The sequence below is a fragment of the Sparus aurata genome, chromosome 24 (genome assembly GCF_900880675.1).
Source record: "Sparus aurata chromosome 24, fSpaAur1.1, whole genome shotgun sequence".
NCBI lineage: Eukaryota > Metazoa > Chordata > Actinopteri > Spariformes > Sparidae > Sparus > Sparus aurata.
The window spans coordinates 5,499,894-5,519,528 of NC_044210.1; the positions used below are offsets into that span (position 1 = coordinate 5,499,894).

Sequence of the window (19,635 nt, forward strand, 5' to 3'; positions counted from 1 at the left end):
GCCCTGTGTGGACTCTCCTAGAAGTGTACTTGTTCTGACTCATATCCTATTCAGGCTTGACGAGTGGCAGTGATGGACTGCGCGGCAAAAAGCGGAGCCTGCCACCACTTCTTGTGAAATGCTCCCTGTGCTGTCTGCCGTGCTACTGACGAGCTGAATGGAGACCGCCATCTCTGAATTAGCACTCAAAAATACGGTGCTTTCTTCCAGCACGCTAACTTTCAATTCTAATTCGCACCTTACACATAACGAAGAGGTAGTTGTTATATATATCAGATTAAGGTTAAGTGGTATAACGTTCACGTAGGTGTGTCTTTACCTGGCGAGACAGTTGGATTAGCAAGATCACCGCGTGTTGTTACAGGCATGGTTTAGCTGTGACAGCCAGAGAGAGTGACTGTTTGTTGGAAAACAACAATGGCTGAGTGGTTGAAGTTAGCCTGTGGTAGACTGTGACAGACAGATGCTTCATCCAATCTCTTGCCAAGTGTATTTTGAAATTGCCTGACCTTTTCTGAACAGTTTGTACGGGCGACTTCCCTGATGGTTCTGTGCAACAAACCATCTGGTGTGTCAGGTTAGGTGTGCCTCAGTCTGGCCTAGAATGTCTGATTACCCAAAAACAATAATGCTGTCGCAGTAGGCAATTTTTTCAAGGCCAATCTAGCTTTACTTGGAAACATCAAGCTTAATTGGCTCGAGTGTAGCTGCTCCAAATTGGGGTGATTTGATAGAGCTTGCCTTGATGAAAGCCTCGGAGTCTGTGTAAATGACTTGTACGTATTAGTGAATGAAAGGCTTACAGCTGCCTTGTTAGAAGGAGAGCTGTTTGATATGTTTTCATACCAATACACGCTCTGGTAATTCAGATGTTCTTAAATGATGCTTTATTGATGTCTTTTGTTCAGCTGAGCTCAGTATGAACTCACACAACAACAATAATGATATGTATTATTAAAGTATAAATCTGGTTTATTACTACTGGTGTCTCATGTTTGTAGTTTTGGGATCAGTAATATTGCACTCACCCAGTTTATTTCTGAGATCTGGGAATGTGTTGACGTCACAGCAACAAGCTTTTGAATATTATTGGATACCCCAAAACATGCATGGTAATGTGTCTATTCTAGTAGGGATAGTTTCTTAATACCCAGTCCAAGCCAGAGGTATTATTTGTATCACACCCTTCCCCCTTGCCCCTGCCACACAGGGTGGCCATACCGTAAAGGTCAACTTTAGGTCATAGCTGCATATCTGTGCCGCTGTGCGTGTGTGTGTTTATGTGCGAGCGCATGTGTTTGGGCCGACGGGGGCCATACAAAGTTCATGGACGAAAGTGAGATGGCCAATTTCACACCCAGCAGATGCCTGCACCAGTGACCCGCGGCGACAGGTGGAGGACACTAATTGGCAGCGCGCACCGTCACAGAGTAGGGTTGAACCCATGGTGGGCGAGGCATGGAGGGAGGGAGGGAGGAAGGGAGAGGTAGATGACAAGAGAAGTGGTACCAGTGGGGGGCATAAACTGGCACCACATTTGCTGTTGCAAACCATTAAAACATCCACGGTAGGAAGAGCGTCAGGTTTAATGGTAGCACCAGACACACAGTACTGGTAGCAATTTATTCCTGCTTTCTTTTTTGCCATAAAGGCATTTCATGGTTGATAGACAAACAGATGTCACCTCTGAAAACTGCTCTCTGTTCCCATTCTGTTTGCGTCTCCCTAACTCTGACTTCAGTCAGCCTCTCACTCTGTTTTTGACTCACTGTCATTCACTCCACAGAACTGATGCTCACCTTAAAGAATACAAAGAAAAAGCGCAGCGTGATGACATGGGTGAATAGTGAGATCGATATGTTTACCTGCATCCAACGATTTAAAGATTAAACACACCATGCAGCTCAAAGGCTGTTAAAGTCGCTGTACCCTGGCCTATTGATCTCATCTTCATGAGCACTCATTACTTTATCTATGTATAATTCAGGCCTCTCTACCTCAACCTTATGAGGGCTGTTTTCATCATCTCCGTGTGGGCTCAGTGTCTGCTCAGCCCATGGGAGAGAACATCCTCAGAGGCCTCATCATCACAACCAACAAACAACATGCCGATCCAGGCGATGCTGCACATTATTCCCATTTGGCTGCATATAGCAAAATGAAATTGCCCAAGCCTCTGTTGGACAGCTGGAGACGCATCCTACATTGGTGACTTCCGTTTTATTAGCAGGTTTTTGCTCAGGAGGTAGAGTGGTCATCCACCAGTAGGAGGGTCGATGGTTGAATTCTTTGCCCCTGCAGATTACATGTCAAAGTGTCTTTACATGAGATGCTGAAACCCCAATTTACTCTCGGTGGCTCTGTTGGTGTGTGAGTGTGTATGAATGTTTATTGCTCCTGATGAGCAGGTAGTGCCTTGCATGGGAGTCCCTGCTAACAGTGTATGAATGTGTGTGTTCAATGTGTTCAACATCATGAATGCGTCAGCAAACAGGGAACAGTAGGAAGACAGATCATATACCTCATCAGACTGCAACCAGAAGACGATGCAAAACCAGTCCAGCGTCATAGAATTGCATCAGAAGAGGAGCAAAAATTACAAATGAATGCCAATTATACTAGAACCCGACTGATATATTGGTTTGCCAGTATTATTAGCAGATGATTGGCTATCACAGATGTATCAATATCGTCACTTATGTTGTCCAATATACACCAATATAATAACTTCTTTTTAAAAGAGAAAATAATGCTGAAAATGCTCTGGTTTATTTCTAGTTCTTAAATTCCCACTGAAGTTTACTGTTTCAGTCTACTGATGTTTGTAGGATAAAGTTCAGCACTAAACTGTAAAATATCCTGCCTCCGTGACATATCTTTGAACCACATTTTAGGAATCATTGCAAAAGACTGTATTGGACAATATTTGACACCAGCATTTTTACCTCCTTAATATTGGCATTGGACCCTAAAAATATCGATATTGGATGAAAAAAGCTAAAAGCCAGTGGTAGTGGTTGCAGGTTTTTTGTCCAGTTTGAAATTATTTTAGTCTTGAGTCTAAGTTGTATCTCTCATCCCATGGACATTAATATTAATAATTGAGGCATTATATCCTGAAAATATGATCAAAGACAAGATAAGATTCATTACTGGAATACTAGTGTGCTTTTACATTCTTACTCGAGTTACAGGGCTCTCCAGTGTCTCTGTAGATGGAATCATAAACCTCTCAACTTCTTTTTTGTCAGCAACCAAAGCTTTAATCTCCAAACTGGAGAGTAAGCAGCCATACAACATTTCTGCCCCTATCTGCTGAGTGTGTTAGAAAGAGGCTTTGATGAATAGATCTGCTCTCTCCCTTCCATCTCATTATCCTCCTTTATCTGTTTTATGGATTTACACAACTCCTCAACACGCTCTGACACGCGGTCGATAGTGTCAGCCGGGGAAAAAAAAAAGATGTAGGCTAGCCTTTTTTGTATTTTCTCGCATTGTTTGTTTAATTTCTCTCATTAGCATTTGTAGTGGGCTTGTGTTATTTTTAGAGTGTCCTGGAACAGCGGCGGCTTTTATCGCCTGAGACTGATTGAAATTGAGGTATCTGTTAACAAATGTAAAATTAGGAAATTAAAAAAAAGGCCTACTGGCTTTGTGCTGTTTCCTCATGGGTCTGTGGCACAGTTCTTTTCGAACTAGGGCATCAACATCATGTAACCTACTTATATGAAAATACATTACAGACATGGCCGGTTGAAGTTCCAGTTGGCTAGAGGACTGCTGTCATATCAACGCAAAGCTGACAAGATCCATCTTCTCAGCATAGGGAAATGACAGCCTGTCGTAGGCAGGCTAATGCCTCAGTCTTTTAGCTGTGACTCACCTATCAACAGCCTGAGAGGTGGCATTGTCATAGCTGAGCCTCCTTTCAGGGTGTGTACTTGTAGAAGATTGTGTGTGTGGGAAAGTGAGACAGTTGCTTCATTTTGAATGTGCTGTATGCATGCAAGAGAGCACATGCTGGCATAAGTGTTTATGCGTCTACCTGTCAGCTGCATGCCTGCAACCCTGTGTGTGTTCATGTGTAGGCGTGTGTGTGTGTGTCTGTGTCTGTGTGTGTGCAGATTAGAGGAGCTCCGAAGGGTGGGTTTCATGTCTCAGCAGGTCACAGATGATCAGATTAACTGAAGCAGGGCTTCAGCCTCCAGCTGGATTTGCAGCGGGGACCTGGACTCTGCAGGTGCCTCGCAACGGTGCCAACGCAGCCACACTTTGACCATAAATCCCCTACAAAACAGCTACCACAATGACACACTCACACCCAGCGTGGGTAGCACCTGAAAGCTGATCACCTTCATTTGCAGCTGGTACTTTTAAATTGCCTGTGCTTTTTTTCTAGTGCACGGCTACATGAAAGCTTTGTTGAAATCCTTCAACCGCTGTGACGGATGAACAAAAACTTGTTTCATAACCTGCACAAATATGTATCACGGCTCTTGATAGAATATTGTTTGTACCCTGCGGACAGTTGAGGTGCGCTAGTACAGAAAATCACCATTAGGCTTTTTAGAATGCCCTTTTGTATTGATTGTAGTGGACTTTTCAATGTTGTCGTCGAGACTGTTACATCTCCTCCTAATTTCGTGTTCTTCTTCTCTTTCTTTTCTCTCGCATGAAAAGAGCCATGTATTCGGCGCCACCTCTAACGTCATGGCCTTAGTGTGACATCTACAAATAGCGCGCTTCTAATTATCACTTTGACTACAGACAAACAGCTACCACATCTCCTCGAACTGCCTGAGCTGCAGTTTGAGAACACTGATCACTAGCTGCAGTGCCAGTGCTGCATAGTGACAACGCTAGCATGTGATTTCCAGCTGATGCACAACACTCACCACAATGACTTGCAAGGAAACAATGTGAGCCAAAGGAAAGACTAATGAAATCTTAAAATAGTGTCCGCCGAAGGAAAGATAGATGGACTCGTTCAGTTGTTTATGATAGTTGGGTGTGATCTTGCACAGGCTTCATTTATTACACATCTCAGATTAGAGTGTTTGCTTTAGGGGCAAACATTTTCAGTCTCACCTTTATCCCACTCTACCCCTGTGTGTCTGTCTCTCCTCCTAGCTCTCCTCTCTCGCTCTCCTTGGGTAATCTCGGGCGTCAGCAGCAGTACTACTCCTCCATCTGTGGGATTACAGCTGGTGAAACAAAGGCACTTAATTACTGCTGAGGCAACACAGTCTTAACGTGTGCGAGCGCTCGACGAGTAAAAAGAAAGCAGACTATTGTTTTCTAAATTACCTGGTCTCTGTCCTTTGCACTGGTGGTATTTTCATGTTTGTTCTATCACTGATTACATTGTAGTTTAATAGCCAGGCCAAATATAATTGATCACAACAAATCTGAGCTGCGAAGGATTTGGAAGCCGGGCCGGGGTTCCTCTATAATTTTACATTTAAACAACTTCTTGTTACCCCACTGTTCACCACTGATTCATGTTCTCCATTACCAGCCTGAATGTAAGCAAAAAGCCTGTGGCTATCATTTCATAATGGATTTTCAGTGTTTCCTGGTGTCCTGGAGCCTCGCCGCTTTCAAACAGATCCATTAGTCCGAACGGATCCATTAGAGCCCAAAAAACAAAACAGGATCCTTTAGAGGAAGCATTCTTCGAGTTTGAGGATGAAGGGAAGCCCTGTCCATGTGCATCCATTGCCTCGCTACTTTACCGATTGCTAGGATCACTGGGTCCACTTTTTCGCAGCCGTGTGAGCACTGCAGTGCCTGTCCCGTTGGTGTCTTATAGCTGGGGGCTTTCAAAGAAATGAGTTCGTTGTGAGCTGTTATAGGTTGACCCATAACCAGCTGCTAGTGCTCCTGGAAGAAGTCGCTTACGAAGCAGGGCAACTGAGAAAGAGGAGAAAGTAAGGCACGCATTATGAACAAGAACAGTGTTTTTTCGTTGATGCCTTATAGAAAGGCAAAATGTGCAGCATATTGGGAAGTCGAAAAAAGGAATAGTCAACATTTTCATCTTTGCATTGTGGAGATGAGGCATAACTTCCTTGGAAGCGATCACTCCAGGATCAGTTCCAGTATGTGTTGCAAGCCAAGAAATGCTCTTATTTGGGTATTTATAGGCACAAATACGAATATCTGTAAACAAAACACCCAGCCAAAGGATCAGCATTGGCTTTGCGTGTTCCTCAACAATGCAAATTACATCGCACTGAAGACGGGATGAAATGCCGCTACTGCGAGGACAAGGCATTGCGGGAGAAAGGAAAGAAAGAGACGAGAGGGAACACTGAAAGACAAGGAGAAAGAGCGAGCGGCTGTCCACCCCCCCGCCTTCGCTGGTCAGTGGGGATACAACAGGTTCTTCGGCTATGCTCTAAGGGGATTACACATATCACAGGCTTCATGTCAGAAAAATTAGTGTCAGTTTCTCACAGCGGGCCTCCTTGCGCTGAGAAGGACAATCGGATAATCGGGGGGGGAAGAAGACTTGTTACAGTTTCTCTTTAGGATACAGCCATCCAAAAAATCTACTGTACCTGCCAGATCTCTTTTAGCAAGAGCAGATCAGCTGCCTCTACAAGCGTTTTCCTTTAGGGTTTGTTGTGTTTTCCGAGTATCCTGCTGCCCTTCTTCACAGCTGCGTCCACAGCGGTGGCGGTGCATTCACCCGTCACAATTAGCCACTTCCTGTCTTGTGCTGACCATACGTTTTTCCTGATGGTTTTTCCGGATTGCAGTCCGCCAATACTGCCAGTCACACTGCCATTGATCCTGTCACCGAGCGCTGCGCTAACATCAGGAAGACATCACCAGGGCTGGGATATGTAAAGCCTACCCAGCTTCTCTGTGCTGCGGGAGAAAAGGGGGCTTAGTGGAGAATCGCATGCACACACACATCCCAGATTCCCCGGATTCGGAACTGTGTAATTCATCGATACTGCTTCTTAGTTTGAAGTGTTGATATGGGAAAGAAAAGCAATAGCTCATTTTGAGTGTATCCATCATGGATAATCACCAGAGCACCAGATTCCCCATTAAGGGCCGATTGAAACCTCAGGGATGTAATCTAAAGGCACATCTCAGTCGCCTTTACGAGGACATTTACAGCTCTTCTGTCGGCTGCAGTCTATAGGCAGCCACTCTCTGTCTCCAGCAGGCCAGAGGATAGAGCGCCCATTGAGGGCAAAATGCAAATGTTACAGTGGTGAACGGAGGGGCCCACAACTGAAGCGCTATTCTGCCGAGGGGGTGGAAGACTGGTCCTCTGTGTCTGTGCCACCCACAGACACACAACAGTCATCACTCTGACCATTCAGCCGGGCTGATGAAGGAGGTGGGGGGTCGAGGAAAGGGTTTCTGCCACTGACGAAGATGGCAACGTAAAACCCAGCAGGGGGATGCTAATGCCAGTTATACATGGACCATTTGGGCCAGTGTTGCCTGTAAATGTGTCATATTCTGGGCGGCTAATTATGTTTCTCGGGCCTAAGGTCTGTTCCATGAGGTGCTGCAGTTTTATACTGGCTCTTGTAGCATCAGTATGTATCATAGGAACTGCAGGAAAACTGCTTTTGATTTTACCTTCTGTCAGATTGTTCTTGCTTTCAGGAAAAATGTCACAGCTGTATTAGCTCAGAATCAGACGCTCACAGCTGTCTCACGAGAGATACTCCTTGTGACCGTCTGGATAACGTCTTGAATAAATTCATTGTTGAAATGCCGTCTGCTGACACAGTAGAAAGAATTCAGACATTAGGAGCCGACATTGAAAACATTATACAAGCGAACAACAAGGAAGTGGGTCACAGGCTGTGCAAAGTGTATATGGTCAGAGGATGAATGTTTTCCATGGAAGTGTTTTTCTGTTCTTTAGCCCTGCCTCTGTGCACCTCAGAGCCGAAGTCGGAGTGGTACAGCATGATAGCTATGTTGTGTTTGGATAGGAGAAATGTTGTATCCCTCCTCAGCACTCTGTCGCTGTGTTTGGGCGAATTGGGTTTTTTTGTCTGTTGTGTTCTCATGCCAGTGAGTGTGACTTGTTTTTCTCTCTCCCTTTGTTAAAGGTTTACAGAATAGTGTGTCTGATTTTGAGTCTAATCAGTGGAATGCTGAGAAAAAGAAAGTTCTCTGCTTTTTCAGTGACACATGTGGAGACAAGAACCAATAGTTTCGGGCTGCAAGTAACAGATGTTTTCATTAGAGACTGACTACAGTTTTTTTCTGGTTTATCCATTTATTTAGAATCTAACAATGTCCAACACAATGTTTCAGTTTATAAATGGATGCCTTTAAAGACTTCTTATCTGACCCTGACTTACAATGTTATGAATATAGATTGATTATGTAAATTATTGTTGATTATTCTCCATCGTTCGACTTCTCAACCAATGTTACCCGTCAACAGAATTATGTTAAATTCACATACTGGCAGCCATTATCACAGAATGCAAAAAAAACCAAAACTCTAGATGGTGCTGGATGTTAAAGGAAAAATTTTCCACCAGATTGGATTTCCAGAAGTAATTAATAGCCCTAATTACAAGAAGTAAAAACAATTGCAAAAGCCTCAGTGGGTGAAGTTAGTGTAATCGTAATCTGTTTGTGAAAAGATCTGCCTTTATCCCCTTCCCCTCCGGATTAATCCTAATAAGGAACGCATTTTTATTGACATTACTACTGTATGAAAACTTGGCAAACAGTGGGTGCTATCTTGCTGGCAATAGCTGCGGGGATTTGAAGAACATTCCAGCGGTAATGTCTCTTGGACAGAGGATCTATTTCAAGTGAAAACAAGCGATAATTTATCTTTCATCTCTCCTACATTGTTCACTACGACGCAAAGGAGATAATTATCCAATCTAAATCAAAGCCGCTATTAGTGTATCCCCAAGCATGGATCATAGCATTTCATGCACACTAGGGCAACGCTGCAGCCTACAATGAGAGGTTGCCATGTGAGCGACCCTGCTGAAAGGTATAATTTCACCGTGTAGCTATGGCTACACACCGGCGGCAGGCGCGTGAATCACAGAGGTGCCTTGGTGCTTTCAAAGATCCTTTTCATAGACGGCAGCTCGGAGGCAATGCCCGCGATGAATGGATTTCTGCTTTGCTCCGAGTGGGTGGCTTAGACAGAAGGCACAGTGTGTGTCGTTCTTTGTGGGTGTTTGTGTGTTTGCGTGCGTCTGCCACCCTCTCAAAAACAGATAAAGGTCTGAAACCACATGATGGCACAGCAATGTCATCAGCCACGCATGTTGCTTTTTAGCACAGTCACCGTCACTGGACCACCTCACTGCACGAAGCATGAGCCTTAATATAAGCAGTCCTGTTTTTTTATATGTGATGCAGTGCCGCCTTTCGACAAAGCTTACCTCATCGAATGTGCTTTGAATTCCCAAGTGTGGCAAACTGCAGCCTGGACTCCTCATTGATGATCATCAGTAATGGTCGCACACTCCAAACATACTGCAATTGCTATGTATAGCCATCACTCTGCAGTTCTTGCAATTGGCCTTATCATGTTTTATTAAAGCAAGAATTACCTCTCCCATAAAGCAGATGTTAGATTTTCACCCTTACTTCGAGCTAATCAGAGAGATGTGATGTGGGTGAAAGCTTTTTAACTGCTGTGCACAGTACCAATAAATTAACACCACCCTGAGTTTAATGAACGCCTCAGAGCGTGTGTGTGAGGGTGTGTGCGTTGTTATCAACATTGTTCTATGATGGATGTGAATGCCTTGATGTCAGTCCCGGGAAAGGATTAGCCCAGCATACGTATAGTCTGGGGCTACCTGACCTCATATCTCCAGCCTGAATGCAGCTGAAATAATTCTAAATGAACTGATCTCCTCTTTCGTGTGCAACCTAATGCTTTAACACCCTCAAAGGATATCAGCCATTTTGATATCCTTTAACCGTATTTATAGCAAATCCATATCCTCTTCACTATTAGGCATACAGACTTCCAGGAGTCCAATCTAGTAAAAGACATATGCATAACACCACTGTGCGGTCTAGGTAGTATCTTGAATGACTTACTCTTATCCTCGCCATCGCCAACAGTAACAGATTCTTTCATAATATTATATAGCACTATGCAGTTGGCGTAGTTTGACATCTTCACAGTCACTCATTACTCAAATTGGACTTCCTTGATCATATTTAACTTTTTAATAGGTACCCGTGCCACCCTGAGAAAACTGGATAACATGCATGACGAAGGTGCTCACTAACCTTTAGCCCATTTAGTTTTTTGGTATTTACACAGTATCTCCTCCAATTCAGTGTGTTATGACTATGTTATAAAAGTTTTGACTTCGATATAAATACTAACTTTAAAAGCACAATTTCTAAGATAGGGCCAGAAATTTGGTTTAAAACATTAAAAAAATGAACAGGATCAACAAAAAGTGACAAAATAAAGTTAGCATGCTAACCAGCTAGTCCCAGCCTGAGGAGTTCGCTATGTTTCACAAGCTGTCTTAGCTGTTAGTCTAATATATAAACTAAATAAATAAATAAATTAGGTAATTTTGTTACATCTATTTCCCTTATCAAACAGAAAATACAACTGTCTGTTGCCCAGCTCTGTTCACTGGGAAGCCTGTGAGCTTCGTGACCTGTGGTGACTCTCCTGTTAAATGTGGCCAAGGTCCAGGCTGACTCCTAGCAGCTAATAGGGCCACTTGCTGCACAGCTAGTAACAATAAAGAGTATAGTAAGCCTCAATTAGTGGTTACTCTGGTGTTATTCTGCCCCCTATTTGTTGTCCCTTTAAAGGTGCTACTTGCAAGAAAAGTTGATTTTTGAGTCTCATTCCCAACTCTTTATATACTTACACTTTGGGATTGGATGATGGGTTGGCCACCATCCCAGTGCATGACGAGTTGAGAAATGATGCATGGCAATGACACTCAAGAAATCTACTTTTCTTACCTTAAATGAATGGCAGTTAGATATAACACTCTAACAAACCAAACACAACAACAGATGACATGTCATCATCCTGCTTTCAACAGTTTTTTAGATATATAGATATCGGTGGGGATGGGTAAAGTTATTTTTCCTCTCCATCAGTCCACACATACTTTATATAACCTTGTGAGGTTATTCAATAAAACTGCAAATAATGACTGTTTGGAAATGAATGCTGCACTGAATTCTTTCTCCGTTTTTAGATGTTCCATTGCCATGACAGCCCCAGCGAAGGTACTTCGCTTATTTGCTTCTTCCAGCTCCAAACTAGACAGAAAAGAGGACTGGAGACAAATTGAAGCTAGTTAATCCAAAGACCAGGCACAATACCGTGATAGATCATAAGTACGTCGGAGAGAAAAGCCTCTCAAACCAAGTTTGACAGGATGAAGGGAGAGGTTTTTTACGAGACCAAGGCTCCACTTAGTGCAGCAGTGCCTGTACGTTATAAAACAGGCTCTCAAGTAGCATCACCACCATTTACCTCATCACTTTAAATGGGGAATAATGAAGAGCAATTGCGAAAAGCATGTGTCGCTCACAAAGGCTTCAGATGAACAGAATATGGAGCAGAAGAGGAGGTAATGGCCTCACTCTTAAGTCCGCATAAGCGCGTGGTGCGTGTGGCGGTGTGCGTTTGCGAGCGTTGTGTGCATGTGTCTTTATTTGTGTCCGTCCATGTCTGTGATCTCTGTAGGGCGCAATGGCAGCGCTGTGGTTCCCTGCAGACTCGGTTTGGGATGTCGTCCAGAGCTCGGCTTCAGCAGCAGCTCCCTCACTCACGCACGCAGAGTCACACCCGCCCACACACTCACACACACACATGCACTGTTACACCTGCCTACGCATTCTTTCTGCAGATACACAAGACACACATATACAAACACACACCTCGTCCCGGTGTCAGCGGCAGTGCATACTGTAAGGCTCCAATTAGTTTCGACACCTCTGAGGTTTTTGGTTGCGGGGTTGAGCGCTAACATTATTCCTCTGGTCTGGACAGGACTTAACAGAACTGTGCGCGTGTTTGTGTGTATCAGAGTGTTTGTCTGCGTGCATGTATCCCTTTGCCAGTCTATGTGGGCGGTGCTTGTTGTGATCCTGTGATTTAGTATGCATATGTGTGGGCAGGTGTGATTTTGTGCATGTGAACCGCGCGGGGGGCGGGGGGGGGTATCGGTGGCTCGTCACAGCTTTATCACCAGGGTGTGGAGGTCAGTCTCTCGTGATTACAGAGCTGCTCTGTGAATGTCCAATCTGTTATCACTTGCATCGCCAGTGTTTGTGTCCAAGTGAATTGGTTAATTCTTGTTTTTGCGCATTTATTAATGTGAAAGCAACAATTACAAAGCCTATAGTGTCTACAGACTTAATATCCTATGTGGCCGCTTCAAAGCAATTGAATGAAAAGCAATTGTACCAATACCAACAGTGTGTTTGATGCTCTGCGGGGTGTCTTTAATATCTGTCAGGAAGAAAAAGATAGCAAGGTTTTTATGAGTTTTTCCTTTGATGAGACTTGAAGATTATTGGTTATTTACACTGGAAGCCAGGCTTATACCTTGAGCTGTGCTTGATTAAAAAGTTCTTTTCTGCCCACCTAACGTAGAAAAACAAAGCTCTCAGTATGGCTTTATTGATTTTAACAGGTTTAGTAGCTAATTCAAATCCCTGTGTCATGGGGAGTGACACTATGGCCTTTTAAGCCCTAAAAATAATCCATATCATACTTTTATTCATTTGCATCTCCACCCATGGGATGTGTTCCAGTTATGTGCTTTTCTGAAAATAGTATAGCAATAAGACTAATGTAGGCTATTATTTGATCGATTTTTTTTTTTACTTGCTGCTCCAGACTACAGGCTCAGCTGAAAATATGGACAAATCCAAATGTCGCAATGTTTTTTTTTTACCATAGCCAGTCTATCATTAATCAAGATCAATATTGTGTCAGTAACACAGGGATGAAATGTTTGTGCTTTCAAAACATGTATACAGACAGTAAGATCAAATACTGAGAAACGATTGTGGCAAGGATATGATGACACGCAATCCGTTCATACAGCATTACTAGGTTAACAAGATTATTTGTGTAGCCACTGTCAAACACAGGCAAAGAAAGACAAGGAATTGCTTCAGTTAAACAAAAGAAAAAGCACAACTCAAAGGAAATATAAGAAAATAATATAGATATACTATTTGTATTATATTTAGACAACAATACAGAAAGAAATACAGTTGCAGCTGATATCCACCTTATTCCTAGCCCCTGTCATTTGAGCGATTGCTCCAGTGTGCTATTCAATCACGAAGAGAAAAGGGTAGCAACTTTATCGAGTGATTGCGACGAACACTATTATTATTGCTTAGCCCTTTTGCTATTGCTTCTAAAACCTTGAAGGCATCTCCAGTGTGTCACTTATTTTCCTACTGTGTTTCGTGCGCTCGTTCCTCCAAGCACCGTAATTGTTTTCCCGATGACCTCCCCAGGAAACTCGTGGATCTGAATTTGTCATTACAAAAAAAAGCTAAGGTGTAACGAATAACATGAATGATGGTTATTTAAGCCTGGTTCTATTTGTTCACTGCCAGGTTCTTAAATCCGTGGCTCTGTCTGGTGACTTGTTTGTTTGATTCAGGACTAAAACCAGTGTTTTGAGTACAGCACTTTAGTAGCTAAAATAATCCGTCACTGTGTGTCAGAGTTGTCATATTTTCTTATGTGGACCCTCTCATTCTATTTTAGCTTCACTTGACCACTCTCATATTCACCCCTCTGTACTAATTCATATCACTCCACTCTGCCCACATCTTTTCCACCACTCCTCACCTTTACCCTCTATCTTCCCCACAGCTCCAGCCTCTTTTCCCACTACTGTGTCCTTACCCTTCACTACGCTGCTCCCACCTGACCTCTCTCCTGTCTTCCACCCACTCTCGCAATAAGCAGTGCAATGAGGATCCATATTGGATTATTGTGTTTGCCATTAGCCTCTGGGTTGACAGTGTAATTGCCTTCATCCACCAGGGTCTCTGTGAGACTGACCCTGCCAGCTCTGCATTTGCATTTCAAGAGAGAGTACTCGATGACCTGTCCATCAAAAAGCTACAGAGATTTAGTCATGATGGCGAGATAGCTCGGATCAGAACTAGAGCCCCAGCCTTTATCACCATTTCCCTGTGTGCGCTGAGTGGCACAAGCTAGCATTACAACAGTGTTTCTGCTCCGAGCTTTAAAGTACCAGCTTCCCCCACTAGATAGTCACACACTGCTAGCACTCATAATTTGTGGAACACACACTCCCCAACTATGAATATGTAAACCTCCTCCTGGCACTTGATGTTTTGAAGTCAAATGCCCACATATGTGCAATGTCCTCAGGCAGACACGCAACCTGCTCATCTCCAGGTTTATCATCAAAAGATAGCTGCTTTTCTGTTCATTCTGTTGATCAGAGACTTGATGTTTTCCGAAAAGACTGTTCATGACCTTGTTTGTCTCTCTCTTTTCCTCCCACCCCTCAATCCCTCCTCCACCGACTTTGTTTTCCCGCTCAGGGACGCTGCACGCGAGAGAACTGCAAATACCTCCACCCGCCCGCCCACCTGAAGACCCAGCTGGAGATCAACGGGCGAAATAACCTGATCCAGCAGAAGACAGCGGCCGCCATGTTGGCCCAACAGATGCAGTTCATGATCCCCGGCACCACCATGCAACCTGTGGTTAGTGCTGGCCTTGCTTATGTGGGAATTGCCTGGCAATGGCCGTGTGACTCACTACGAAAATAGGCTTGAGCTCTGTACTGCTACACTGAAAAAAAGTTTGGCTTTGTTCCTGTTAAAACATCTTTGCATATCAAGTTACATCAGTTTAGGTGAATTCATCATTTTGCAATATCACAAATTTGATGTCTGTGTTTCACTTACGTGTTTTCACTTGCCTGGTTTACGTGGAACGATGATGCAAAGACATTAATTTGACTGAAGTTACCCTTCATGCCAATCAAAAATGTTCAAAAACCTCCAAATGTTGTGTCAGTTGGCACAAGCTGTAACCGACAAGCAGTGCATGAGTCATTAAGAAAATATGAGATTCTGTTGCGGCTTTCTATTACATACTTAATCTTTTATCTCAGATTACCCTGCATGAATGATCATGAATTTGTCCTCGCAATAGTTATCGGGGTGCCCTTGAGCAATGCAAAGAGCACTCCAACTTCTCGATGGCAGTCTGCAGAACACTGTGGTTGCATTGGGCAGCTGCCAGGTGTGAACGTGTTTAAGTGCATCAATGTAAAGCTGGGTGTAGCTGAAAAAGAACATGCTGGCCCAGCAAAATCTTCCCGGGGTACACAGAGGTTAAAAAATAACGCTTCTCTTGTTTCTACCCTCGCTTCCTCCTCTCACCACTTTTTCTCTGAAATCTATTCCTCTCTGTTCCCCCTGGCTCTCCCACTACCTGTCACACCCTCTCCCCCCTCCTCACCTCTCCTCTCTCTCGCCACTCTGCACAGCTGCGCCCTCAGCTTATTTGTCTCTTGTGACTCTTTCCTTAACTTCTCTCCCTCTTTTCCATCTCTATACCCTCGTTCTGCCTTTCACCCACCACTTCCCTCCTTCCCCTCCTGCATCCATCATTGTACATATTTGCCATTCAGACATTTCTTTCGTCCCTGACGTACATAAGGTTGTGAAAAATAGCTAAAGCAATACGAAGAAAATCAGCATTTTCAAGAGATAAGTTCACCCAAAAAAGAAACGTACTCATTATCTCCTTACCTCCATGCCAATTGAAAGTTGGGCGAAGTAAAGTAGTAGTTCAAAAAAAGAAAATCTGGAGCTTGACAGCAAAACAGCATTGCAGCACTCCCCTAAAAAATTGAAGTACAACACAACTGAAATTTAAAACACATAAATGGCTCCATACAGCTTGTCTGGCGTAATCCAGGTTGGGGGGAAAACCCCAAGATCCCAAATTCATTGTCGAAATCTTTACTGTAGCCAGTGAATGAATACTACTAACACTATTATCATGATCAAGGGTGTATATATATATGTTACCCTGGATGAGCTCCATGGAGCAATTTTATGTTTTCTCTCAATTGTTTTTTTATGTTTTAAAACAAGTCCCCATCGACTCAGTTGTTTAGGAGAATACTGCAATGTTGTTTTGCTGTGAAGCTCTCAAATTGTTTTGTGGACTATTAAATTCACCTAAATCCGTCAGGGGATGAGCAGATAATGACTGCATTTAATTTTGAGGATGAACTGATCCTTTAAAGAGCAGTCACGATAGGATAGAGGAGCTGTTCAAGTAAGTGTTGTAAGTGTAAGTGTTTTTTTCCTTCATGTTCAGCAGACGTTTCCAGTCAGCCAGGGCTTGGGCTCCAGCGCAGGTTTGAGCTACACACCCTACCTGACTCCCATGTCCCACAGCATGGGCCTGGTGCCCACAGACATCCTGCCCAGCACTCCCGTCATCGTCCCCGGCAGCCCGCCCGTCTCCGTGACCGGCGGCTCCTCCTCCAATCAGAAGCTGCTGCGTACCGACAAGCTGGAGGTGACCCACCCATTCACAGTCCACCCTCTCACTGACAAGACGAGCGTGATGGCTAATCATAACTAATGTTCTCTCTGAGCTCATGAAGTATAATTATGGTAACATCTTACTGTGATGGGTGTGACAGATGCTATAGATACATGGTGCTAATGAGTATCATTTATAGCTCCAGAGCATTGACAGGAAGACCTCTGGGTATCGTAGTTGTGATACAGTCATTACCAGTGCATTGAGTAAAAGATTTTCCACATACCGTGCCTACATAAATCTACACAAAATGTATTAAATATATATATGTAAAGAAGAAAACCTATATATATTACTAACTTTCTCATTAGTTACCACAGAAGTTGGCATAGCAACAAAACAAAATACAGCTTTATGTGAATTTTTAGCAGCCTTTAAACCTTTGAATTAACTTTTTGAACACATTTACTTGTTGTATAAATTTCCCTAGACAAGGACTTGAAAGTATAAAAAACTTTTAAGCAATCTGTTTCATAAGCAAGTAAGTTATAATTAATTTATGGCTCAAATCAACACAATTAGAAGCCGAGATAAGCATCTTAGCTTCATAAAACGTGTGTTTATACCACCAAGTTTTGTGCGTAGCTGTGATATTTGCCTTGTTTGAGCTAAAGGCTGAAAGGCACATGGGATTTTTTTCTTCATTCAAATAAGTATTCATCTAAATAACACCATTAGGCTCCTTACTTAATAGTTTTTACTGATGCATTATCCTTGAGCACCAGTTAAGAAGCATCTGATTGCGTTAGCCCTTGCAGAGATAATTAAGGCTCGTATCAGGAACATGATTTGAAACAAAGAGACGAGTGTGCGATTACAATGATTTTAACACTGGAATTTGCTCAACACAAACTGATACTTGCTAGACAGCCACAGTTAGACTGGGACTCCATCTGCCCCCTGGCAAACAGCTCTGAATGAGAATAGCTTGCTGATTGTGAAACAGCGCAAAATGGGGAGGTTTTTTTTCTCTCTCCACTACATTTATGAAGATAAACAATAATCTCTCTAAGACCTGGAGGTGATGCGTAGGTGTGTGTCTGTATGTGTTTTTCTCAGGGAGTAATATCACTTAGCAACTGAATGAAGTTGGCTCTAATGAAACAGTATCCCTCTGAGACATGTATACACTCCCACACAAAGCCTCGCATGTGTGTGCACACGTGTGTGTCCATGTTTTTGTACGTGCGTTTTAATGTTGCCTGTGAATTTGTGCTAAAGTTGGGTGTGCGCGTGCATAGACTTTGTGTGTCTCAAGTCAAAGCAGATCCCCCTGTGATTATGGCGAGGCCTCTGAGCACTGAACACTGACTGGTTCACTGATCCTACAATCATTTGGGTTTAGTTAGATGGTGTTAAGGCCTTTTCACACCGAGTCCCAAACTGCTTGATCATCTGTAAGGTTGGTGCAAGTCTGCTGCGGCAGAATAGAGTAAAAACCTTTGAACACTTCACCTCCTATGCTGTGGAATGGAGAAAGAACATAGTCTTCATATGCTTGTCATGTTTTTTCTTATCTTTCTCCACCTGCTTTTAATGTTGTATAGTTTGTTTTTCTCTTTTTGGAGCTCTCTTCTAGGGACGTGCGCTATTAGTCGGCTAGTCAATTAGACGTTCCCACCCTAATTTGTCGACACATTACATATTGACCTAATTTGCATTGAAATGGTATGTCCTCCAAGTCAAATGTAGCCTTTTACTAATCGTTACTAATCTTAAATATGCTGGTTAGCTGTTGTATCTAAGGTGTAATGTACGCAGTGTACGTTTAACCATACAGATTATATTGTGATTATATTGTTCTTAATTAAGACTCTTAGTTTTTGTTTTATTTTTGTTTTATTCTTATTTTTAGATTAGTTGTTAAGTTTAAACCTCCTTTTAAAATTCAGGGGAAATTTGGATTTCAGCAGTCTTATTGCAAAGCTCAGTCAAAGTTTAATGTAAGCCACGCTGTGCGACATGGATCTAACAAACTTGGATACGAGTCCAAGTAAAAATGTATGTAAGAATGTATAATGATAACAACTAGTGAGTTGGTTATGTCACAAGTAAAGAAAAAAACAAAACATCAGCCTTGGTTTCATCCATCTGCACTGTGCTACAGCTGTATATATTGAAGCTAATACTTTAGGAATATTAGTTGGTTAGTATACAAGGGCTGTAGCACTAGTCAAATTGTGAGATCGGTATTCTAAATTTCTGACATTGTCAGAACTTTGTTCCAGACTGTGACTTTGAACCTCTCTCACAGTGCAGCATAGCACCACTGTTGTGTGGACGACCAGAAAAATTGCCCCATTTCTTTAATGTCGGTCACCTGTCGTCTAAGACAGCCCAAATTCACCATTCATGCCGCCTTTAGCCGTTAGGAACGTCTCTAGTTTCTTCACCATCTTTTAGCATCCTTCATTAATAGGAAAGCTTAGTGCAAAATCATAGACTTGAGAGTGATTTCTCAGAAGAATAGCATGCATATCAGCAGAGATTGATAACATCGCAAACATTAATACAATATATCGTAAGCCATCTTTAATTTTCTGCTGTATGTTATCTTTTAGTTCAGAACACGATAGAAGTTTAGTTTCAAGGGCTAAAGATAGCCCTGGGCTAAGAATATGCAGTTTGGAAAGCTCTGTGTTTAAGTTTTTTAATCTTGGATTCTATGTGCAAGACGTCTTATATTTTTGGTGTTTGTTTGTATAAAAATATTAGACTTGGTGTGAAAAGGCCTGAAGGCTTGTTGCAGTGATTAAAAATGCATCACGAAAAATTCTCAGGATTCTCACTGTCAAAACAGTCAGACACCAAAATACTCTCAGTTCATTTTAAGAAATCAATATCATCATCCACACTTAAAATGTCTGATGCCTGAGTTACTGTACAAGGTGGTTGAGGAACACAGTGAGAGCATGACAAGAAACACGTGGAATCGATGCAGCCAGTGCAAGTAGTTATAGGTTGTTTCTGGTCAATGCACTGATTCTAGCTAATTAGTTTCTGAAATCTACTGACAGCACAAGTATTCACAGTTTGTATGT

General features: G+C 42.8%; 1 protein-coding gene across 21 annotated transcripts in view; it reads left to right on the plus strand.

The window, feature by feature from the left end:
- mbnl2 (muscleblind-like splicing regulator 2) overlaps nt 1-19,635 on the plus strand; it is a 57,443-nt gene that overhangs the window by 20,862 nt on the left and 16,946 nt on the right. For 20 of the 21 annotated variants that reach the window (XR_003982980.1, XR_003982982.1, XR_003982983.1 and 17 more), the window contains exons 3-4: nt 14,566-14,730; nt 16,364-16,567. Coding sequence is in view for 11 of the 21 variants with exons in the window: in XM_030409602.1 (XP_030265462.1) it covers nt 14,566-14,730; nt 16,364-16,567 (369 nt within the window). In the remaining 10 variants the exon portion in view is untranslated. The remainder of the gene's footprint in view (nt 1-14,565; nt 14,731-16,363; nt 16,568-19,635) is intronic. The other variant, XR_003982977.1, reaches the window with a different exon arrangement.